Consider the following 23,273-nt stretch of genomic DNA (forward strand, 5'->3'; position numbering starts at 1 on the left):
GGACAGAGATCACAAGTAGGCAGAGAGGCAGGCAGAGAGAGAGGGGGAAGCAGGCTCCCCGCTGAGCAGAGAGCCCGATGCGGGACTCGATCCCAGGACCCTGAGATCATGACCTGAGCTGAAGGCAGAGGCTTAACCCACTGAGCCACCCAGGCGCCCCTCTAGTTTGTCTTTTTATTTTCTTTGTATTGTTATTTCTAAGCAGAATTTCAAATCTGTTTTTATATAACTGAAAATTTTCCACCTTTTCTTATGGCTTTTGGGTTTTATATGGCATTCAGAAATTCCCCATTTGTAAAACCATTTAAAGGAAAATATCCATGCTTTCCTGTGTGGGGGTGATGGTGAGGGGATTCTATTAGCTTAAGGTATAGCTTAACTTTATTTTTTTTTTCCCAGATGGGTATCTACTTCTCCATAAAATATTTACTAAATAATTCATCTTTTACCCCTGGTTTGAAAAGCAACCTTTATTAGATACAAATTCCCCAGATATTGCTAATCCTGTAGGGGACTTTGTAGTCTAGAAAAAAATTTCATTTTCAAATGACACATCAGGGTCCCTGTTTGCCAGCAACTGTTCACTCTTTTTTTTTTTAAGATACTCTGTATTTTTTTTTCTTCCCCTGAATGAATTCCATTGATTTTCCCAAGAAAGATCCTTACAATTCACTTGTAGAACTCATCCTTTAGAGTCCTCTAGGTTTATATGGAAAACATGATTCACTATCCACAGCAATAATGGTTTCTCCTAACCCAGCAAAATAAGATACAATGGCTTATCCTTCTGGATTACAGAATTTCTAGGGCCTAGTCACAGTAGGCATGTGGCAAGTATCTACAATTCACTCACACTTTCCTCCACAACATCTGAAAAATGAAAATCTAGAGACAGAAAGACAGCTGGTATAGGTAAATGGAGCTGTGTGTATTACACACACACACACACACACACACACACACACACACTGTTATCACAATTAATTTTAGGTAAAATCTTTTTTTGAAAAAGGCAGGTATAGGATGGGGAGTTTAAAAAAATAAAATCATGGGGACGCCTGGGTGGCTCAGTTGGTTGGGCAGCTGCCTTCGGCTCAGGTCATGATCCCAACATCCTGGGATCGAGTCCCACATCGGGCTCCTTGCTCGGCGGGGAGCCTGCTTCTCCCTCTGCCTCTGCCTGCCATTCTGTCTGCCTGTGCTCAGTCTCTCTCCCTCTCTCTCTGATAAATAAATAAAATCTTTAAAAAAAATAAAAATAAAAAATAAAATCATGTAGAAAAATCATGTAAGAAAATCATTACCTTCGTGTAGCTTAGTCTAGTAAGAAAGGCAAAGAGTAAATAACCCCAGAGAATAATATTACAAATGGTAGCGAGAGGGATTAAAAAAAAAATGTTACATGGTAGCGAGAGCGATTAAAAAAAATGTTACAAGGTGTTAGAAGAGAAGAGGAGAGGGGGTGGGGAAGGTCTCATCCAGGAAGTACACTCAAGCAGAAACAGGAAGTAAAAGTAGGAAGGGGCCCATCTAAGCATCAGATAAAGAATTTTCAGGCTAAAGGAACAGCACAGATGAGGCGGTAAAAAATCTGAGTCCCTGGAGGGAAGAGACCATGGGGGGCTGGACCACAGTGAACAAGAACAGGAGTTGGGCAGTGGCGCTGAGAAGTGGCCGGCGTAGAACCCCAGGACTGGCGCAGACTCCTGCAATGAGTGCAAGGGGAAGGCCGTGAACGGTCCCAAGCACCGTGTGCGTGAGTGTGCCCAGGTACCGGCGCATGAACTCTGGCTGTGCACAGAATGAACTGGAAGAAAGTAAGTGAGGGGAGCCGTGAGGAGATTCTCAGGGCAGTCAAGGGGACTTGTGGTGTGGCTCAGACCAAGAGGAGCGCTGTGGAAAGGGGGGGAGGGGACAGACTGGAGAAGAGCTGAGGAGGATCTGGTGATGGGCTGTGCCCACTGACTGGCTGGATGCAGGGATCAAACATAAGGAAGAGTCCAGGATAAGCCCTAGGTGTCTGGCCTGTGCAGCAGATGAACAGAGATGCCATTCACAGGGAACATAACGCTGTGGGTCAAGCTGATGAGGGAGCAGGAGGCTGGCTGAGGACAAAGCAGGAGCTGGCGCCTTGCACCCCCTCTTCACCCTTTCCCCTCCATAAGTGTAGCTTCCCTCAGGCAGCCCTGACTGCCATGAACAATAAGCAAATAGTTAACTTGAAGAGCTCACAATCCTGCTAGACAGGAGTCTCCCTTGGCTTACAAATGTCCTAAATCTCACTAACAAAGACATTGATAGCAGGATTGTGACACCCCACCAAAAAGTCTCCCAACTATCTTAATGTTAATGGCTGGTCTAAAGACAACATTGATCCAGCAGCAAGGGCAAGGCTCCGGCAGGCCTGGAACATCCTGGCACCTTGTAGGCCCTCTTTAGCATATGAAAACTCCACTGACACCTCCCTTCCCCTCACCTTCCCCCAACCGCAGGGTACATAGCCTGCCATCCCTCACAACCCAGGCAGCAGCTCTTCCTGCCCACGGGTCCTGTCCCCGTGCTTTAATAAACCACCATTTTGCACCAAAGATGTCTCAAGAATTCTTTCTTGGTCATCGGCTCCGGACCTCAGCCCACCAAACCTCACCTAGGTTCTAGAACTTCATCAAAGCTGCCTCCGATCTAGGGAAAATACCGCTGAGGAATGGGATACACACAGAACAGGTGTCTGGGGGTAATGATGCACATTTAGGAAGCTGTCAACAACTGTGTGGGTTTGGGTGGGTGATGGGTGTGATAAGAAGTTATGGGTGTGGATAAGAATGCCTAGAGACCATGCAACAGAGAGAGGAGTGAGCCCAGGGCTCAATGTCAAGAATCACAACAGAGATCAGGAAAACTGCTGCTAGCATGAGACTGAAAAAATAAAAAACAAACAACAAACAAAAAGAAAGTACAAAGTTAGGAGGAAAATCTGCTCTTTTAGAAAAAATCATGTCTCTTCCTTAACTACTTTTCTCTCTTTCCTATGCTCTCCTTGGTGTCCCTGTGTCCTTATGCTTCTCATACCTCCCTACATATGTATACAAACACATCGCATTTCCTACAAACAATTTTAGGGAAAAAACTGCTTGATCAAGGATGCCTGGGTGGCTCAGTCAATTAAGCATCCGCCATTCACTTAGGTCATGATCCCAGAGTTCTGGGATCAAGAGTCCTTCATCAGGGTCCTTGCTCAGTGGGGACCCTACTTCTCCTGACTGCAGCTCCCCCTGCTCATTCTCTCTGACAAATAAATAAATAAAATCTAAAAAAACAAAAACAAAAAAAAAACAACCTACTGACCAGAAGAAAAATATTGTTCTAGTCTTGCTCTATTTTTGCTAACTTACAAAGAAAGATTCTATGAAAATATAAGATGTTGATTAAAAAATCACTGTATCCTTCATTCCCTAAACATGAGTCAATTATTCCAAAATTAAGATCTGAAATTCAGGAACTACTGTTAAGTAGAACAGAACTTAAACCTTTAGTGGCACAGCCTAAATTGGGCACAGGGCTAACAGGTCTGCTGGAAGTACTAGGTTGTTCCGAGAGAGGGACCCGGAAGTCTGCAGGACTCTGTAGCACACAGATAACTGGCCAGTCTAAATCACAGAGCATCTAACATTCACATCCATGTGAAACCACCCTTCAGCCCAAAATAAGGGATATTCTGTAGTCTTCTGCTTATTTGTTACTTCGGCACTCTTCAGAATTCAAAGGAATAAAGTTTTGATCCTTCCCATGATACCTTTGTGAAGTGTATCAGACATATGGTGCTCCAAGCTTGATCACTATTATAGGATTTAGTCCCTACCACAATTCCATTCCATTCCATTCCATTCCACTATGACCCCATTTCACTGATGGAAGAAAAAGCTAAGATTCCCTTTGGAGCAGCAATCCTTGACCCCGTACCATCTAACACCAAAGCCTGCGTTCTCACCTACTCTGCTCTGGGAGCTATCAACTAAACGAGGCTCTAATGGGAACACAGAAAGAAACCACCAACTACTGAGATTGGGCTAAGTGTGAATTTTGGAGAAGCAGGGGTTCTTCTTGTTCAAATTTTAAAGAAATACTTTAAATCAGCTCATTGTAAAGTATTGAGGATTAGCTCAGGGACAAGGTCATTAGCATTCATGATCGGCAACAGCACCTCAGTACATGCACTGTGATGATTAATCAAATCAGCCACCAGACCCTCTTTAGGAATGAGGTCAGATTACAGGCAGTCAGACTCCACACACTATGCAAATAAGGAAGTTTCTCCACTTCCCTGCTTCTTGGGATTTGTCCTTTGCAATAGCTGGCTTAGTTGTCAATCACTAAAATTACAGGGAATGTACTACAAATTTAACTGAATTATCTTAGACCTTGACCTTTCAATAAAACATTTTGTTGTAAAAGATAAGCAAATGGTGAGCTGCTGTGAATCACTTACTGAAATGTACAAGCCATAACCAAGAATACAAAGGAAGTCAGGGGACCCTAAACACGGGGTTCACAGGTCAGAGTCACACATCGTGCATTCTTCATCGCAGGCAAGCTCTGTCCATTTTTATCTCTGGGAGATTCTCAACTTACTTGATTAATATATATTTCCCTGCCCTTTCAAATTACTAGTAGAAACTAAACTCACTCAATGCCCAGTATGTTAACATCCATAAAGATTATTAGAACCACATCTTTGAAGAAAGACACCTGAACCCAAAACCCAAAGTTTGAAACAGTGGTGAAGTTTTATGTTCTGAATCCTTGGTAAAATTACTTGGAGGGGAACAACTCCTTACTCTTAACAAAACTGAAACAAACAAAAATAGACACAAGGATATAAATATGCATTAGAGTAAGTGACCTATTTGAATAAATCTAGTTCTAGAGGCCACCAAGGACAGAAAAGGAATTAAGAAAAGGTATGGTCTTCTCAAAAATATTTTCTGGACTTTTTTCTTTTCTTTTGAGAGAGAGAGAGAGAAAGAGAGGAGGGGCGTAGGGAAAGGGAGAGAATCTTACGCAGGCTCCATGCCCAGCACGGAGCCAGACACAAGCTTCGATCTCATGACGCTGAGATCACAACCTGAGCCAAAAATCAAGATCAGATGATTAACTGACTGAGCCAGATGCCCCTTTCCTAAACTGTTTGTATTAAAATTCTTTTCCTTCATTTTACTCCACCTCAGATGCCCCTTTTCTAAACTGTTTGTATTAAAATTCTTTTCCTTCATTTTACTCCACCTCATTCTTTCATTTGCAATGATAAGTGGCAAATTCCCTGAATGCAACTGGCAGGGTCACTGCAAAGTGAATCTGCCTTTAAAGACAATAGGTGAATTGTCTAAGGTTGCTTTTCTCAAAGTGTGTTTCTCAGGGAAATGATCCCGAGGCACTCTCTGACAAAAAAAGATGGTATGGTTAAATAAGTCAGGGAAATAACAAACAGATCCCATATCATATGAAAGATTCACAGCACTGAAAAATCCATCAGCAAAATAAACAATTATCTTAACTCAGCATCTTTAAAATATATTAGAGCAGTGTTTCTCAAACTATCTGTGATAAAAGGCCAATTTCTTTTTAATTTCTAGCCTATTGTAGCTGGATTCTCTGATAAAACACAAATAAAACTTGTTAGAGAAAATTAAAATTTTTAAATGAAGACATATAAAATATAAGCCTGCATTTTATAAATAATGAGATTCAATAACACATATAATTGTTCCTTTAAATTGGCATAAAAGATTCTCAACACTTCCTATTAGTATCTTTACTTATGTTGTCACAAATCAAAAATAGTTTGTGACAGACCTGGTCCTTGGCCCACACTGTAAACAGCAATGTATCTGATCAGAAAATCCTTGTGTTCTGTAATGCCCAAAATATCCATAGAAGGCTCTTCACTAAATACTTTATAAAGCATAAAGACACAAAATAGCAAGGTCAAAAGTCTAATTCCAAACAAATGCTGATCCAATCCCCCTGGGCATTATGAAAAGTTCTGAGTTAATTAACTTAATTGGAACTGAATTAACCTGTATTGATACCTTGTTTGTCTCAGGACAGGCAGATCAGAAAAGAGGAAAAGGTAAGTAACTCACTTCAGGGTCTCCAGCGACATCTGCAAGTTGTAATTGCGTTCCTGCTCAGGCAGCTTGGAGAACTCCACCAGACAGGGGTGCTGTCTCTTATTGTCATCTCTAACCTGAAATGGGACAGAAAATCCTCATGATAATCATCTCCAATCCAGACACCAGCCGTGGCAATCCAACTGCATGGCAGGAAAATGAAGGGGAAAAGCAAGAAGGAAGGCTCAGCTCAGCTCATCATCCCAGCAAAGCTGTCCCCATAAGCCCCCAGGCACGCTAATGTTTATGATCAGTGGTAAAACCTGGCCTAACCTCGGGCCCCTGTTCTGTTCGGTGTAGTTCCTGGCCCCCAGGGCCCAAGCCGGCTCTACCCTGACACCCACATGCTCCCCACCTCAGCCTCCTCCAGCATTTGCTTGAATCTTACTTTCCCAATCAGGGTCATCCTGTTCTCCTTCCCAGTATGACCATCTGCCTACTCACTCTACACTTCCATTTTCTTCCATAACAAACTCCACCTGCTGGCAGAACCAGACACGCACTTGCCGGTTTGCGGTCTACCTCCTAGCACTAGAATGTAAGACCAAAGAAAGAGAAATTCTGTTCTTTTTTCTTCTTTGATGTACTCCCATCACCCAGGACATGCCTGGCACATGGTAGGCACCCAACAAATGTTTCATACATTGAAATGAAGTCTGTGTAAGAAAGGTGTAGTTCTTAGTTTTAATGTGTAGTAATTTTATGTGTTTAGAGCCAGACTAAAGACATCAATTGACAAGATAAATGACTGATCTAAAGTCTTCACAGTGATTCCAGCGGATCATCTCACCCACTGTGAGTAACCTACAGATACCGCAAATCATACCTTCACCTTAACGATATCAGTTAGCCTATGGGCACTTTTCATATTTATTCTTGCAAGTGTCTATCAGCCAAAATTCAAGATTTTAGGAATGAATTAATGAGAAAGATGTCTTAGATCCTTGCACTTGTAAATAGATTATCTTCTCAGAAACCTAGATGCCACAGGCATCACTATGCTGTAGCCCCAAGATGACAGCTGGTGAACAAAAATTACTCCATGTGGGGCGCCTAGGTGGTTCAGTGGGTTAAAGCATCTGCCTTCGGCTCAGGTCATGATCCCAGGGTCCTGGGATCGAGCTCCACATCGGGCTCTCTGCTCCACAGGGAGCCTGCTTCCTCCCCCCTCTCTCTCTCTGCCTGCCTCTCTGCCTACTTGTGATCTCTGTCAAATAAATAAAAACTTTTAAAAAAAATTACTCTATGCGAATAACTATCAGGTTCTAGAAATCCCACCTAGACAGGACACAACCTAAGCAAGAACTTTTTCTAACTCTTCAGGCATCACTAAGTTAAAAATAACATATTTTTTCTTCCTGGTGATCTTTACAAATGAACAGGACTTACACAAAAGCATATTACTTGATTAAACACGTAGGTCCAGAAATGAAATCTATGTTTAGAAAATTTCACTCTGAATTCTAAACATCAAAGTAGAAATGAAGGTGTCCAAGTCCTGAAATAATCTGCTCCCCATTTATGTCATGTTCACTTCGCCTCTATTCTGTATACGGGAGAATCACAGACACCAATGTCCTCTCAGGTGTCCAAGCTAAAACCAGAAATTTGCCCAGACTTCCCTCCCTCTCTTGCCCATACCCCGAACGTGAACTCTAAAACATGTCTCACAACCAGATCTCTCCTCCCCCTGCACACAACAGTGAAACTCGCCACCTCCCACCTCGGCCACCCATAAGAGCATTGGCAAGTCTTACAGTGAAGACAGTCCTAGAGAGAAAGCGAGAAAATCTGGACCCCAGTCTGAGCTCCTCAAGAGCACTGCGACCACTCTCAAGGCCCAACACTCAGGGAAGCCATCGCCAGCAAAACTGAAAGAATAGCCCTGCGTGCTGTTAAGAAAATTTAACCCAATGACCTGTGAGAGTTTATGTGAAAATGGGAAGTTCTAAACAGATATATAAAAGTGAGGGAGTGGTGTGGGGTATCATATGGTAGTCACCACCAGCACTAATAAAAAAATATTCTTTATTCAAAGCTCAATGCAATGAGCTATGACAAGGTGAAACACTCCTTTCTATAGTCAGTCAAATGTATACGGCAGCGTTATAATCTTGGGATACTTAGACTAATAATATTATAAAAATATAAGTGTTGCCACAGCCCTGCCAAAAATAAGGTATATGATACACTGGTAACAGAGAAAACTGTTAAAAATTGTTAAACAATTGTAGAAAATTGTTAGAAATAAATTTAATTTGCAAACCATAAAGATCTTCATTTTCTTAAAATATTTAATTTACTTGAGAGAGAGAACAAGAACAAGCATGGGGGGAGGGGTAGAGAGCGAGGGAAAGAGAGAATCGCAAGCAAACTCCCTGCTGAACATGGAGCCCCACATGGGGTTCGATCCCACAACCCTGAGGTCATGACCTGAGCCAAAATCAAGAGTCAGATGCTTACCCAACTGAGCCACCCAGGCACCCACTATGATCTTTAAATAATAATTTCGAAATACATTCAATCATTATATCTCATCCTGTCTTCCACCTATGAAAACAACTGTGGCCCTCTGCCCACAGGCCCGGTACTGACTGTTATACACAGTTAAGACTAAAAGAAGCAAAGCACTAGATAACGGAAAAGGAAAATGACTAATTTCTTTCCATTTTCAACTTTCACTTTCACTTTCAATGAAATTTTTTTTTTCTCCCCTCAGTGGCTTAGAAATCAATCCCTATTGTCTGTATATGTTAACCTTGATTTAAAAATATAACTTTCAGCCTCAAGAATGATGACTTTTCAATTGTCTAGGCAACGAGGCCATTCTTCAGTGAACACACCAATAATGTCATTCTTTCTTGTAAAGAAAAACTGAACAAAAACTAATGTGTAGGGGGGAAAAAATCAATCTAATCGATTCATGTGACTACGTAGCAGGATGAGTGAGAAAAAGTTATGTTTTTAGAAAGATGTATTAACAAATCGGAAAATAAATTTCAAAATTACATACCGGACCATACTGCCAGCCAAGTTCAATTTTATTCATAACCCAAAGTTCATGGATATTCTCTGCCAGTTTTTCTCTTATTCTCTCTAGGTGAGGAGGCAACACGATCTAAAATAATAAAGAAAACACACATCAGAAGCAAATGCAATAAAACCATGCTAATTGTCCTCACTGTGAACTGAAACAAGTAAAACCACTGTAAACCAAGAAGATGTTAATAATATAACTAGACTCTAACCCTTCCAACATAGTTATAAAAATATAACAAGGTATATCTGAAAATTGTTTAGGTAATTTGAGGATGTTTTGGTGGGACAGTTTAGGTTTCCAAGTGAATTTATGAACAAAAGTGGGGAAGAAGGAAGACAGGGGTATTGGTGGGGACAAGTCACCATTAAGAACAATGGCTTCATGGATGTGGGATGTAAGCATCAGTGCGGGCATCACTTAAAAAGAGACATCACCCCCAGGTTCTTCAGCTAAACTGGCCATTAAACATAGGCCAGAATGAAGGCAATTCAGTGACCAAAGGATAATCCACTGGCTCTCCGAGCCTATAAATACTTGCAGTGATTTATGTTTTTCCCTGAATCTGCTCTGTTCCTTCTAGTGGTTTCCAAGAATAAGCTTCTAAGGAAAACAATCTTTACGTGTTCTCATTCAAAGACGTTTAATGACCTCTTCGTAAAGAACACGATTGGTTCTCAGGGTCAGGGGTTGGTTGTTGCTGTTTAGCAATGCACTTAGATATCACCCCACAGCCAGTCCCTCCACAGACAGCAGGTGACTGCCTACAACATTCACTGATGAGACAGTTTCCTGAGGGAGCATGCTATCACTGCTCCTTTCCCCACAACGCTGGAGACAATCTGTGTCGTGAGAAATCCTCCATGTGCTCCCACTGCATAATCCAATTGGCCCTTCCAGTCCATTTCTAGCCTCCTGATCGTGTTTACTACTGAAATTTGGTAGCATTCCACATATCCTGCCATCTTGCGGCAAGGAACAACAAGCTGAATTTTAGCCATGGAAAAAGCTTGCTTCTTTCACTCAATAACATAAAAGGCCAGCATGATAAGGCAGAAAACAGGATTCAGGAGCTAAATAAGTATTTGCTCAACAACCAAACCTTCTGAGTTAGCCTGGTGTTAACTCTACGTTAGACTTTGGAGGCAATCTCTTGGATTTTCAAAAACTTTGCATAACTGACCTTACTAAAGTTACGTCAGCATCAAGACAAAGCAATTATTTATTTAATTCACCGTCATTGTCAGATGCATTCACATCTATGAGACAGAAAAGAATACGGACTCACACTTTTCAGTTGCCTGTTTGCGAAGTATTGTGCTAATCTGTTATGTATGAACTCTGTCCAGCATACTCTTGGCAACCCAACTGACAAGGAGAGGGACTTCCTCAAGGTCCCCAAGTAAGCAACTGACCCCAGGAGCTCCAACTCCAGAGCCCAGGATCTCAATCTCTACTTAAGATAAAGGTCAGTTAACATGCTTCAAAGTTACAATGTATCTGGATGGCTGAAGAAATAAACTTCATGCCCACCATATACAAAAAGTGTACCCTCGAAAAAGCATGTATTACCCCCAGTTGTGATCCACATTAGTGCATCGTGAAATCCACGTAATGGCTTGAGATCACTCTTTAAAACTACAGAATAGAATCTGAATACCAAATAGGTGAGTGGATCTGATAAAGGTAAGCATTACTTTAGAAGACTTTCTTTGATTCTGCATATAAACTGTGGGATGTGTTAGCAAATGTGTTCCTGTGGGCTGCGGTTAAGAGTGTCCACCGAAAGCCACTGCACATCAGAACAACAGCACAAGAGGACAGCAGTACAAACGGCCGCCATTACAGGTGCTCTGGGTACCTGGCTGGTATCCACAGGGATGGGCGTGAAGGCAGCCTGCGTCAGGGAGACCGTGGGCCCCAGGAGGTCCCGTGTGTATGTCCTTTCTTGCTTGTACTCTCGACTGTGCTCCACTTTCAACTTTTCTTTCGGCAGAACGGCTTCATAACAAGGAGCGTACCCAGGTGGCGGGAGGAATTTAAATTCTCCGTGTCTCCCCCCAAGCAGAAAGCGTACCCTACAAAGGATGCATGTCAGGGTCAGGTATAGCTCTGGTGTATGGAAAGCTCCCTAACCAACAAAACACATGGAATAAATGATTAGCACAAAATTAACCTTATCAGAAGCCACACGTTCCCCCAAGTGCCGTCATAGTGTGAGCACCTTGGAGTCTAAGGGCCTCTAAGCACAAAAGGTAAAGCACAATGAGAGGAAAAGCTGATTACATTACATTGATGGATCTGAGAAAACTTATTAGTCACTGGAGAATTTGCAAAAGCACATGCATCAAACTCCTATAGGAGAAAAATCTGTGCACGGTAATTGGTCATTTAATGTCTCCAGAGGCCCAAAGAATCATCAGAGAAAGAGAAGACATTATCTAAACATCTAGATACTTAAAATTATAGGACTGCATGAGGTTTGATTTAAAAAAAAAAAAAAAAAAGAAACAGTCACTTTCCACTGTCCCACTTCCCAGGGAAATTCCTTAAAGGGAACTCAAATGATATTTCCTTTGTGGAAGAAAGTCACCTTATTCCTTCTTTGATGACAAAAAACAAAAAAATGAAAAACAAACAAAAAAACCCCAAAACCACACTAAAATCTTTCATACATCAAAGTCCTTTAATTAAAAATAATTTAAAACAAGTTCCACTGAACAACACTTTTTAAAACACATCTAAACAATACTGATTCCACAGGCCCTCAGCTTACAAAAATAAAACCAAATTTTCATTTTCCTTGTAATTCTTTTTCTAATTTGTGGTTCACTTCCAGGCCAAAAGTAATGGCAATAATTATAAGCAAATAAAATAAAAAAGCAAAGGACTAAAAATGAAGAAAACAAAGGTTTTGAAACACTCCAGAAGGTTATAGAAAGAAATGTAATTTGTATAAACACACCAGAAAAGGTCATTGGTGCATGGGTACATAGTATTTCATGCTTTTTCTATCCCATCTTCAATATGGTGCTTCTATAACCATGACTTATTCATATGAATAGAATTCTAATAGGAAGAATACCCAGAGTGACTTGATGGTCAATCATAATAAGGAGCCACTCTCATGAGGGAGCCACACACACATTAACAGGTGACAGGGTAGCCCCTTATCACAACAGACCATCGCTTGTTCTCTTTGTAGAACTCCAAAGAATTATCATTTATCTCTTTCCATGTGGTAACAGCAAGACAGCAACAAGTTAGAGGAAACCATCTTGACCCAACTGATCACAGCAGACAATTTACCAGTACAACACGTAGCGGGTAACACAGAGAGAATGAACAACAGCAGCAACAAAATCCATTTAGTTTCTGTAGAAATGGGGGTTTGGAGTGGGATAGGGAAATATGAGATGAGAAAAAGAAAATTAATGAAACATAAGGAAATAAACGATATTTTCTTATGCAATGTTGTTTATTTTCCCTTATTAAAAAAACAAGTAAACTTAAATGGGCTTGAACTATTTCAGGACATGGATCCCGGGTAGGGTTAGCAAACTTCCCCGTCTAAATGGTAGCACAGGTGGATAAAGCATTCAGCCTCCCAAGACGCCTCTCTTGGGTGAATCTTCCTCCAAAGAACAAGAAAAATGCCCTGGGGACAGACAGGAGCGGGCAGAAGGTTAGCGGAGTGTGGGGCATGGCAGTGCAGTGTCTTCTGTGAAAGTAGGAGAAGTCAAATGGGACACAAACCAAAACACATAGAAATACTAACTTTATTCCTGCAGAGAAACTAACAACCGGAAAGAAGAGGCCATCAATGTTGAAATTCTCAAACATTCCTTGAACAGGTTGTCCGTTGATTCGGAATGAGATGCTCGGGGCACTCAGATCTAGACAGCAACTGATGACATCATCCGTTCTCAGCAGATGCTGGTTTGGTGAGCTTACAGTACGAGCAATGCAGCCTATGGAGGAGAAACAGTCAGGACAGTGATTTCTTTTCCTCACAGAATCGTCTTCCGAGGCAAAGATTTGAGTAGGTACTGACAAATCAATGTACAATACTGGAAGAGAATAAATTTTGAATGCAAATTAATACTACATGTTAAATCCTTTGTCCAAAAACTGTTGCTTCCCCCCTCCCCTGGGGCCATGCTGCTCTCTTTATTGTAAATTGGACCTTCTGATATGCAGAGAAACTTCTGCTTGGAGCAGGACAGCATCTGATGCACAAATCAGCTTAAGCTGAGAACAGAAGGATGTCAAAGAGAAATCTCCAGGGAGAGACTTGCGTTCCAACAGATGCTTTACCACCTCCTACTTGTATGACCATCAGCAAATTACATAATCTCTCTAAACCTTGACTTCCTGGAAGCCAAATGCCATCACCTTGCAGAGCTGTTATGATGATTAAACTAATGGTTTAAAAGAACACAGCATCTCAGACATAGCAGGGCTTGCATGTCAGGACCCTTTCCAAATATTCAATCCCTTTTGTTTTATAAAATAGAAATAACAGGGATAAGGAAAGCAGAAAATGTGTTCATCCGTGCATTGTTTGCTGAGACACAAATGCATGCCAACTGATTTGTTTTACAGTTTATTTCACACAAGATCTTGGTTGGCTTCCTGAGAACAGCAGGATATGAGTTGAGGCGTGACAGTGATTATTTGATAAATGTCATTTCTTGCCCTGGCCAACCTGTGGCCTACGCTCATTCCTGATAATGTCAAAACTCCTTTGCTAATTAGTCTCTGTGGACACACTGAAAGACATGAAGGTAAGGCTCTCTCAAACAATGCTCACAAACGCATACAAAATTTCTCAATTTGAGCAAAGGCAAAGATGGATTTCATGATACAAGATTTGCATTTTTATAAGATCTTTTTAAAATTTCCAGCATGCCAAACTTTTTATCAACAGCATATCTGAAATGCCACTGGTAGAGTGTACCTACTTTTTAAAACCTGTCAATGTTTTATTTTACCAATATTCAAATCTATAAGCAATAAATTCATTATCAAGTACTACTCCTGAAATTCCCTGAGTATAATAAATATGGCTCTTGAAAAAATCATATAAAAGCAATGCAACTCACATAAAGAGGTTTACACCCTTGTTTAGCTCAAGATCAATAGCTAATGAAAGTGTTATTATACATATATTTATATACACCAAATATATTGGTCTCTCTGAGGGATATTATTATGCTAATGCTAAGGACCAAAAACCACCATGGCAAACTCTCTTGTGATGCCTGAAACAAGCAAGTAAGACAGAAGGATCATACTGAACAACCTCAGGTCTATAATTTCAATGGCACTCACACTACTGAATCCACTTAGAAGCATTTTCAGGCCATATTTATGCAAACCTATCACACCCGATGACAACTACATTCCCGTTCTCTGCATTAGCCACAAAGACAGTAGCAGTCTGATTTATCACCCTTGGACTAGAAATTTCTACCCATCTTTCTCTTCAACTGTTCTAGGACATTCCTCCACACTTCCATATTTAAATGCTCCCAAAGCACCAAGATTTTTCATACTTTTGGCCCTCCCTTACAAACATTTGGAACTTGTGTGCCCAAAAATCCAGTTCTGCCTTCCCAGAGGGGAGAATGTAACAACACCGTGTAGTGTTGAAATTGGAAAGAGTAAGTGAAGAGAAAGCTCAAAACTTTTGCTCATGAGCCTAATTCTCATTCCAAAAACTGCCAGCACCCTTAAATTACAGCAAGTTAAGTGGTAAAGAATGTGCTCTACAGCAGAAGTCACAGATCTGAATTCCATTTTAACTATTAAAAAGAAAAAGAACAGGAGAATGACCCCAAGAAAATTAATCCGAATTACTAGGACTCTGACCTTGGTAAATGAGTCAGAAGCCACCAAATGATTCAGCTTTGTCTTTGCTGACTATGAATCTAAAACTAGGAAGCATTTAATATGGCCAGTGTCAAAGAAATTACTGCCTGTCCTCTCTTCCAATATTTTTATGGTTTCAGGTCTCACATTTAGGTATTTAATCCATTTTGAATTTACTTTGTGTATGGTAAAAGAAAGTGGTCCAGTTTCATTCTTTTCCATGTTGCTGTCCAATTTTCCCAACACTATCTGTTGAAAAGATTGTCTTTTTCCCATTAAGTATTCTTTCCTGCTTTGTCGAAGATTAATTGGCCATATAATTGTGTGTTTATTTCTGTTTTTTTTTTATTCCATGCTATTGATCTGATCTATGTGTCTATTTTTGTGTCAGCGCCATACTGTCTTGATGACTATAGCTTTGTAATGTAACTTGAAGTTTAGAACTGTGATACCTGCAGCTTTACTTTTCTTTTTTCAAAATTGTTTTGACAATATGGAGACTTTTTCTGGTTCCACATAAATTTTCAGGATTTTTTTGTTCTAGTGCTATTGGCATTTCCTAAGAATTGTATTAAATAGGTAGCTTGTTTTGGATAGTACAGATATTTTAACAAGATTGCTCCTCCAATCCATGAACATGGAATGTCTTTCCATTTCTTCATGTCATCTTCAGTTTCTTTCATCAGTGTTTTATAGTTTTCAGAGTACAGGTCTTTCACCTCTTTGGTTAGGTTTATTCCCAAGTATGTTATAGTTCTGGTGCTGCTGTAAATGGGAGTGTTTTATTATTCTTTCTGATGCTTCATTATTGGTGCATAGAAATGCAACAGATTTCTGCACATCGGTTTTGTATCCTGCTACTTTATTGAATTCCTGCATCAGTTCTGGCAGCTTTTTGGGGGAGTCTTTCAAGTTTTCTATAGTATCATGTCAACTGCAAACAGTGAAAGTTTTACTTCTTTCTTACCAAAAAATTTTGATGTCACTTATTTCTTTTTGTTGTCTGACTGAATAACCCCTGTAGCTTGAGAGACCACACATTTCAACTATAGGCAAGGCATGGTACATACTTTCTTGCCATTTAAAAAAAAGGGGGGGGGGGAATTGAATTTTTCCTGATAGAAAGTGTCAAGTGATTTTCTCCTGAATTCCCCAACCTATCCTCCTCTCTGAGATATATTCACAGATCCACTGAAAACTTCTGTTGTTATTCTTACTGTTTTCTTTAACAGATACCCTATAATAAAAAGTATAATGCATACAGGTTAACTCTGTGAGTGCTGGGTTCTCTTTGTGAGCTGAAAGAAAAAGCTTCAAAGCTTGCAAAAATGAAAATGAAGTGGCATTGTGTGGTTAAAACATTTAGAAGCAATTCTGCATTATTTTATCAGAGTACTCTTCCCCCACCCACACCCCATCTCTGTGTAATGGGAAATGGGAAAACAAGTTAACATGATTCCTTCATTTACCTGAGTAGCCATGGCACTTGGAGCCATTGTAGGAGTAAAGAGAGAAGAAAGTAAAATCTGAAGCGTGAGAATTCACATGTATTATAAACAAGACATTACCTCTACTTTCTGTTTGTTGGACCTTCTGATGTTAGTGCTCTTTGCATTTTTCTGTCAGTTGGAAAAGTATACTGTGGGAACAGATTCTCTGACTTGCCTGGCCAGAACAGCATGGTGTGTAAGACACGCCACCCCTCCTACATGTGGGGCCCCAACCACATGCCCCCGGGGCTAGATGAAACATCCAAAACAAAGCCCCATCTCTTCCTGACTACTGAATACAGGCACTGAATAAAGAAAAAATTCAGTAAATACTCAGGATAAAATACAATGACGTGAAATGTTTCTATCTCTAAACCCATTACTGTAAACTCTCAGATTTAATTCAATTTAACTTTTTAAAATCCTCATAAGCTACCATTCCTCTGAAACATTGATAAATATCACTTGTGCCCCCTAGAAGACAGATTTCAGCTTTTTATATGCAAAAATACACACATCTTCCATATTTTGTCTATCATTACTATGTTACAAAATATGAGAACAGTATTCTAAATGCAGCTTTATGAGCACAAGCACATGTCTGCAGAATTCACGTGAATTCCAGTTTCTTAGAAACATCTACATCATTAAGAACTGAACTTTTGAATGGAGCCGACTAAAATGTACCTTCTAATAGAAAAAATGATACAATATTTTTACCTATCATTCATTCTTAATATGTACTCACTATCAAAGTTCAGGCTGATGGCTGGTGAAATGAAATATATGCTTTTCTAGAAACAGTTCCACACAAAGTGTCATCTGATTATTACTGACACCTCACAATATGCGTCACAAATGACCAATTCCCAATATTATGTCATCTATGAGGAGATGAGACTCTCTATTTCTTCTAATTGTTTTGCAGGATCTAATTTTGGTGGAAGCTAGACCTTCACACACACCTGTTAAAGTAAATAGGAAACACACAAATGTGGTGTGTTGTTTTGTTTCTTTCTTTTTTTTTTTTTTTTGCAGTGAATTATGAATCAAGATGCCGTTTTTCACACATACTGTTCATCAACAATACAGTCTTTGGAAATGTACCATAATTGTAAGAGTTTTGTTTCTCCCCTAGTGAAATTCTGCTTTGTACTTAACATTCTCTCTCATCGTTTCCATGGTAAATTTCTGAAGAAAATACATTTGAATACACGCAGCATGGATGGCTCTCGGAAACCCAAGAGCAAGGACAACAGATCTCCTTCGCGCACACAGAGAAAGACGTGGATGGTGCTGACCTGACCAGAGATGAAGGCCATCGAATCCGTAGGAGAAGAGGTCATCTCCGACGCCGTTTCCACCCCACTCCTCACCGCCTCCTGGGTAGGGCGAGTACCCTTCGGTGGACGCCCAGCCCACCCGCAGGTGCGTGGCTTCGGCGGTCACAAACGGCTCCGTGTGGTCCACCATCAGCTCATAGTACCACTTCTTATACTGAGCGGACCCTTCACTGACGCCCAGAAAAATGTTGGGTCTCATGCTTCAAAGAAATAGGGAGAGCACATGAGCAACTCTGGATAAACCACCTGTTGTGTTCATTTAGGTCTATTTCGAACATTCATCCCATTTCTCCAAAACGCAATATATTAAATATATGTTTTCCTTCAGTACTGCAAAATTACTAAGTCACTGAGGCAGGAGGCGGGGATAGCCAGCCTACAGTTAACATTCCGTGAAGGGTATCTGCTTTTTGGATTACCTGACAAAGTCCCTCAGGGATCTAAGATTATTTTTTCTGAATTGCTTTTCAGCACATTTTATACCATTGATCATGTTTAAGGTGAGATACTCAGTGTAACAGGACCGTAGAATTCATGCAGTTATTATTAATTTGGGAGATGCAGACATTTTCCTTCCTAAGCCATGGATCAGGTAAGGTACAAGCTGAAAAGCCATGTTATTGGCAAAGGAACAGGGGGATAAGCAGCTTTGTTGTTCTCAATGCCTCTCTGAGGGCAGAAGAATTTCTAGGTAGTTGTATTTAATTCTATTTCTAAGAAACTTAGACCCTATGTTAATGCTCAGGATTAGTGAAGGTCTCAGGAAATAGCAGTCAACAACAGCACATATGTTATACAAAGAGCCACTCAAGAAGTCTTAAATCAACCCTGTTTAAAAAAAAAAAAAAAGGCAAACCAAAGAAAAAACACAATATAGAAATACACACCAAACCCTACATTTTTGTTTAAAACAGGGTAAGGCAGTGATTACGTTCTGGACAGCTCTTAGATAGAGTATAACAAAATTATTACTATCAAGCAAAATATTTTCTTACTTGAAAGCTGTATCATTATTTTTATTATACTGTTTGATATAAGGAAGGCAGCATGGCTTGGTATTTAAGGGCTCAGCCTTTGGCATTAGACTTGAGTTCCACTTACAGTCCAACATTTTAATCTGTAAAGTGTGTACCTAGTTGGACTAGTTGAACCCAGTGCAAACACAGTGGAGGAAACATGGAAAGCATAGAAAATAGTGACTGACACACAGTGCTGAAGGAACCTCTGATACCTTTGAAGGGACATCTAACCAAATGTAGTTTTATTATATTTATTAATGGAATTACATCTTAGACATTCCAACTCAGCTTTTTTGTTTTTTTATTATATATAGTAGCCACTTTGAAGTTGGCATTGAAGGGTAGCATTTTTACTCATCTTCTAAGAAAGCACAAAACATAATTACATCTAACTGTAAGCCTGTAGAATTGTCAGCCTGCTCTTGAAGATGTCAGAGATAAGCCAGCCTCACAGGATATGACTAGGGAAGCTTATGGTCTTGTGATAAATGCATATTCTGCTCAGTTCACCTATTGTTACTATTACCCCATCCAACTGACAGGACAACTACACTATTCCTTGGGCTAGTACGTAAACTATCTGAATAAAACAAGCAGACCATTCGATGCTTTAATGACAGAGCTAGAATGTGAATTCCTTGTTAGGCCACCTGTTTGGTGACCATATGTGTCTGAGTCTACCTGCTGACATGGTTCACAAGACGTGTCTGCAACAGTAGATCTCTTCCTGGCAGCAGATTGTCACAGATGAGATGCTGGTTGGAACGGACTGCTACTCCATGGCAGACACAGAGAGAACACAAGACGTCCAGAACCTGAAGAGAAAAAGCACTTCCAGCCGACTAATTCCCTTATTCAGATTTGAGTATCCCAGCATGTCTTGTGAATGTGAACACGCTCCCTCTGACCCAACCATGTGAACACGACAGCCACGAGGTCACGTATCTTCTAAGTTTCTCTTAAATGCGAGCTGAGAACTGCTCAGTGTCTCAATGGTGCTACAAATAAGCACTAAACAGCAATATAATTCCTTGACTATAATTAAGGAACAAGAAATATGCCACAGCTGACACACCTTTAAAAGTTACCTTATTTTAAAAATACATTTAACATTATTCCAGAACTCATCCATGGCAATAAATTCGTTCCCTTACCTTGTGGTTTCTCCCATGCTTGTCTAAAAGAGAGATTATGGATTTAATGTGTCCTTCCTTAATAATATTTAGAGCTTCTGGACTTTCTACTAACACACAGTGTAAAACTTCAAGAATACCTAAAGATAAAGAAAAAAAAATATGATTAAAGGGTCTGTGATGACCAGTGCCTTTCCTTCTCTCTAGGTGTTCCTTCAGATCAACATGTAATTATTATGGGCTCAATATGTTTGTCACAGGGCACTGGGTGAGAGGTGACAAGTGATGCTTGTGACGGGACTGATAACCAGAGATAACGAAGTAGTTGAGTGAGGAACAGGCGGTGTTAGCAGAGTAAGCAGGTACCTCTGCCTGGGAAGGTATGAAAGAAAGAACCTCAGAGAACACATTCATGACCATTTTCCTGACAGGAAAGTTAGGGTGATATGATGAGGTTGAGTGAAGTCTTGAATGGAATGCATACCTGTGGTGCTTGGCGTATAGGGCAAGTAGGGGACAAGACAGGTAGGTAATAGGTTAGGACCAGCTTATGAAGCTTCTCAGCTTGAGAGTATAACCTTATAACAATGCTTCCAAACCCACAAAGATCATTACATTGTTGTGGAGGTAAATGGTAGAAAATGCTTTAGTTTACAAAACAACAGAAATATAGAGAATAATGCAAAATTACATAAAAATACACAACATACAAAACCTGATTAAGAATGGGGTATTTTTTTTTCAAAGATTTTATTTACTTATTTGAGAGGGAGAGAGAGCACACACACAAGCAGGGGAAGAAGCAGGCAGAAGGAGAAGGAAAAGACTTCCCACTGACGAGGGAGCCCAGTGCAGGGCTCCATCCCAGGACTCTGAGATCATGACCTGAGCTGAAGGCAGACACTTAACTGACTGAGCTACCCAGGTCCCCCACAAACGGGGGTATTTTAAAGTATTAACCATCCGAGAAGGTAAAAGGGAATATACCCTTTCTTTTATTAGAGCTTAAGAGAGATAAGAGAAAATAGTTTTCATTATCAAAATTTTTAGTGTGAACTCGGAAAGCTGAATATATATACATATGTATTCATTGTTTGTGAGAAAGTTTGCTCTGTCACTAATGAAAGCACAGACCACTTGTAGCAATTAAATATAACATTCAGAAAATGTGATCTCTGAGAGCTACAGAGTATCATGAAGGGTCACAGAGAAATCCACAGAAAGGTCTGTACATCTCCAATGGAGTTCACTCTCTTGGAAAAGGGCTCAGGTGTACAAATGGCAGAATACAGAAGTAACGGTAGACTATGGCTGCCACAATCTATGCTTGATCCAAATCCCAATCCATTATGGGACAGGGGCTACTTATGTTAATTTCTTTACTGATGACTTATTTTGGTGAAGTATGATATGAATGTACACTCAATTAAAAAAAAAATACCCAACAAGATGAGTCAATTTTTGGTATAGCTCAAAATCAACTGCTGTGCTAAAAATCCAAGACAGCAGGGTGCCTGGGTCGCTCAGCTGGTTAAAGCCTCTGCCTTTGGCTCAGGTCATGATCTCAGGGTCCTGGGATTGAGCCCCACATCAGGCTCTCTGCTCCATGGGTAGCCTGCTTCCTCCTCTCTCTCTGCCTCCCTCTCTGCCTACTTGCGATCTCTGTCAAATGAATAAATAAAATCTTAAAAAAAAAAAAAATCCAAGACAGCAGAAAATAATACAACAGGCTAATGGATAAAGATGTTTATATAAGGGTACTTAAACGGAATCCTTCTGCTATTAAAAATGGAGTAATAAACACATTCATTCTTAGCTAAAATAAACTAAACTAATAGAAAAGGAAAAGAATTTTTAATAGATTACTCATATTTTATCCTGATGTCTTTGTTTTCTTCCTGTTACCTATGACTGCAGCGCACAAATACAGCTGCCTGTGTTTGGAAAAGAAAATTATACTACGTATCATCCATACTCCTTTGTTCACATTTCATCTGTGGTTGCCTTTGCACCAAAGAGGCAGAGTTGAGTGGTTGCAACAATAGAGCCCTATAGTCTACAGAACATAAGACCTGTACTATCTGGTCTTTTACAGAAAAAGTTCGCCAATCTCTACTTGCAGGGTTAATATAACCATTAAGACAAAAGACCAAGAAGTAGAAGACCACAAGAAAAATAAATTCTCTTTGTAAATAAATATACACAAAAATCAATAGCATTCAAAAGCTAGAATATACCAGAAAAGATTTAAGACAGGACTGTGAAAATGAACAGCAGAGATCACAAAACGCAAGAATGGCAATATGAACTATGAAAATAAATCTGATTTTTTTCCTGGATTCAGCTTACTTTAATAGAAGGCTTCCAGAGTTTGGGACTTAACATTAAAACATTTTTTTTTAAATGCTGCTACATCAGATGCAACGAATAAACATTTAGTTGAAAAGCACTGACTGACTCAGACGGTAAAAAGTCAGAGAAAGCTACTTTTATTGTCAAGTGTTGGGATAAACAGCAAATAAACTTTTATTTCTTGTGTGTGGTTAGAAATTCCTAAAAGAAAACAAAATGGAAATACCAAAAGACTAATTAAAAAAAATAAAGACTAGCTAGACTGACAATATTAAATAATATGTTAATTATACCAATATATGCCTCAAACTCTGGTGAAAAAAGAAAGAAGTACAGGGCTTAAAAAATATTACAATGGCTACATTTAACTAAAGATGATTTGACAATTAAATTCTAAATGCACTGAATAAGACCCAGAAATGGGAATAGTGCCTAACACTCTTGGCCAGATTCTCAAGAGATACATTTAAACCTTGGCAGATCGTAACAGTATACCAGAATGATTTATGAACATAAATTAAATATTCAAAAACACATACACACACACAAACTAATAAGACAGAACAAGATCTTATAATTTCTATACATAACCTGATTTTTAAGTTTTAATAAATTTACAGAAATTTTGGTGGAAATCTTAATAACATGAAGAACACATAATGTAGAAGATAAACTTTCATGAGTAGATATCTGCATGACTGGATATATATTATGTTTGCAACTATGTAAAATATATTTATATGTATAAAACATCTACTTCAAAAAACACCAGGAGTTAGTATGCCAGAATGTTGGTGCTGGTTATTGCTGGATTAGTATACCTTCCTTCCAATACTTTCAATACTTGATGAATTCCAG

The 23,273-nt window shown here is 39.7% G+C and overlaps 1 protein-coding gene across 7 annotated transcripts in view; it reads right to left on the bottom strand.

Moving 5' to 3' along the window:
- RYR2 (ryanodine receptor 2) overlaps positions 1-23,273 on the bottom strand; it is a 739,709-nt gene that overhangs the window by 300,119 nt on the left and 416,317 nt on the right. For all 7 annotated transcript variants that reach the window (XM_059397367.1, XM_059397365.1, XM_059397366.1 and 4 more), the window contains 7 exons: positions 20,085-20,203; positions 19,612-19,745; positions 17,870-18,111; positions 12,983-13,175; positions 11,066-11,282; positions 9,181-9,285; positions 6,141-6,244 (listed from right to left, as the gene is read on the bottom strand). In XM_059397367.1, the coding sequence (XP_059253350.1) occupies positions 6,141-6,244; positions 9,181-9,285; positions 11,066-11,282; positions 12,983-13,175; positions 17,870-18,111; positions 19,612-19,745; positions 20,085-20,203 (1,114 nt within the window). The remainder of the gene's footprint in view (positions 1-6,140; positions 6,245-9,180; positions 9,286-11,065; positions 11,283-12,982; positions 13,176-17,869; positions 18,112-19,611; positions 19,746-20,084; positions 20,204-23,273) is intronic.

The sequence above is a fragment of the Mustela nigripes genome, chromosome 4, assembly GCF_022355385.1.
Source record: "Mustela nigripes isolate SB6536 chromosome 4, MUSNIG.SB6536, whole genome shotgun sequence".
NCBI lineage: Eukaryota > Metazoa > Chordata > Mammalia > Carnivora > Mustelidae > Mustela > Mustela nigripes.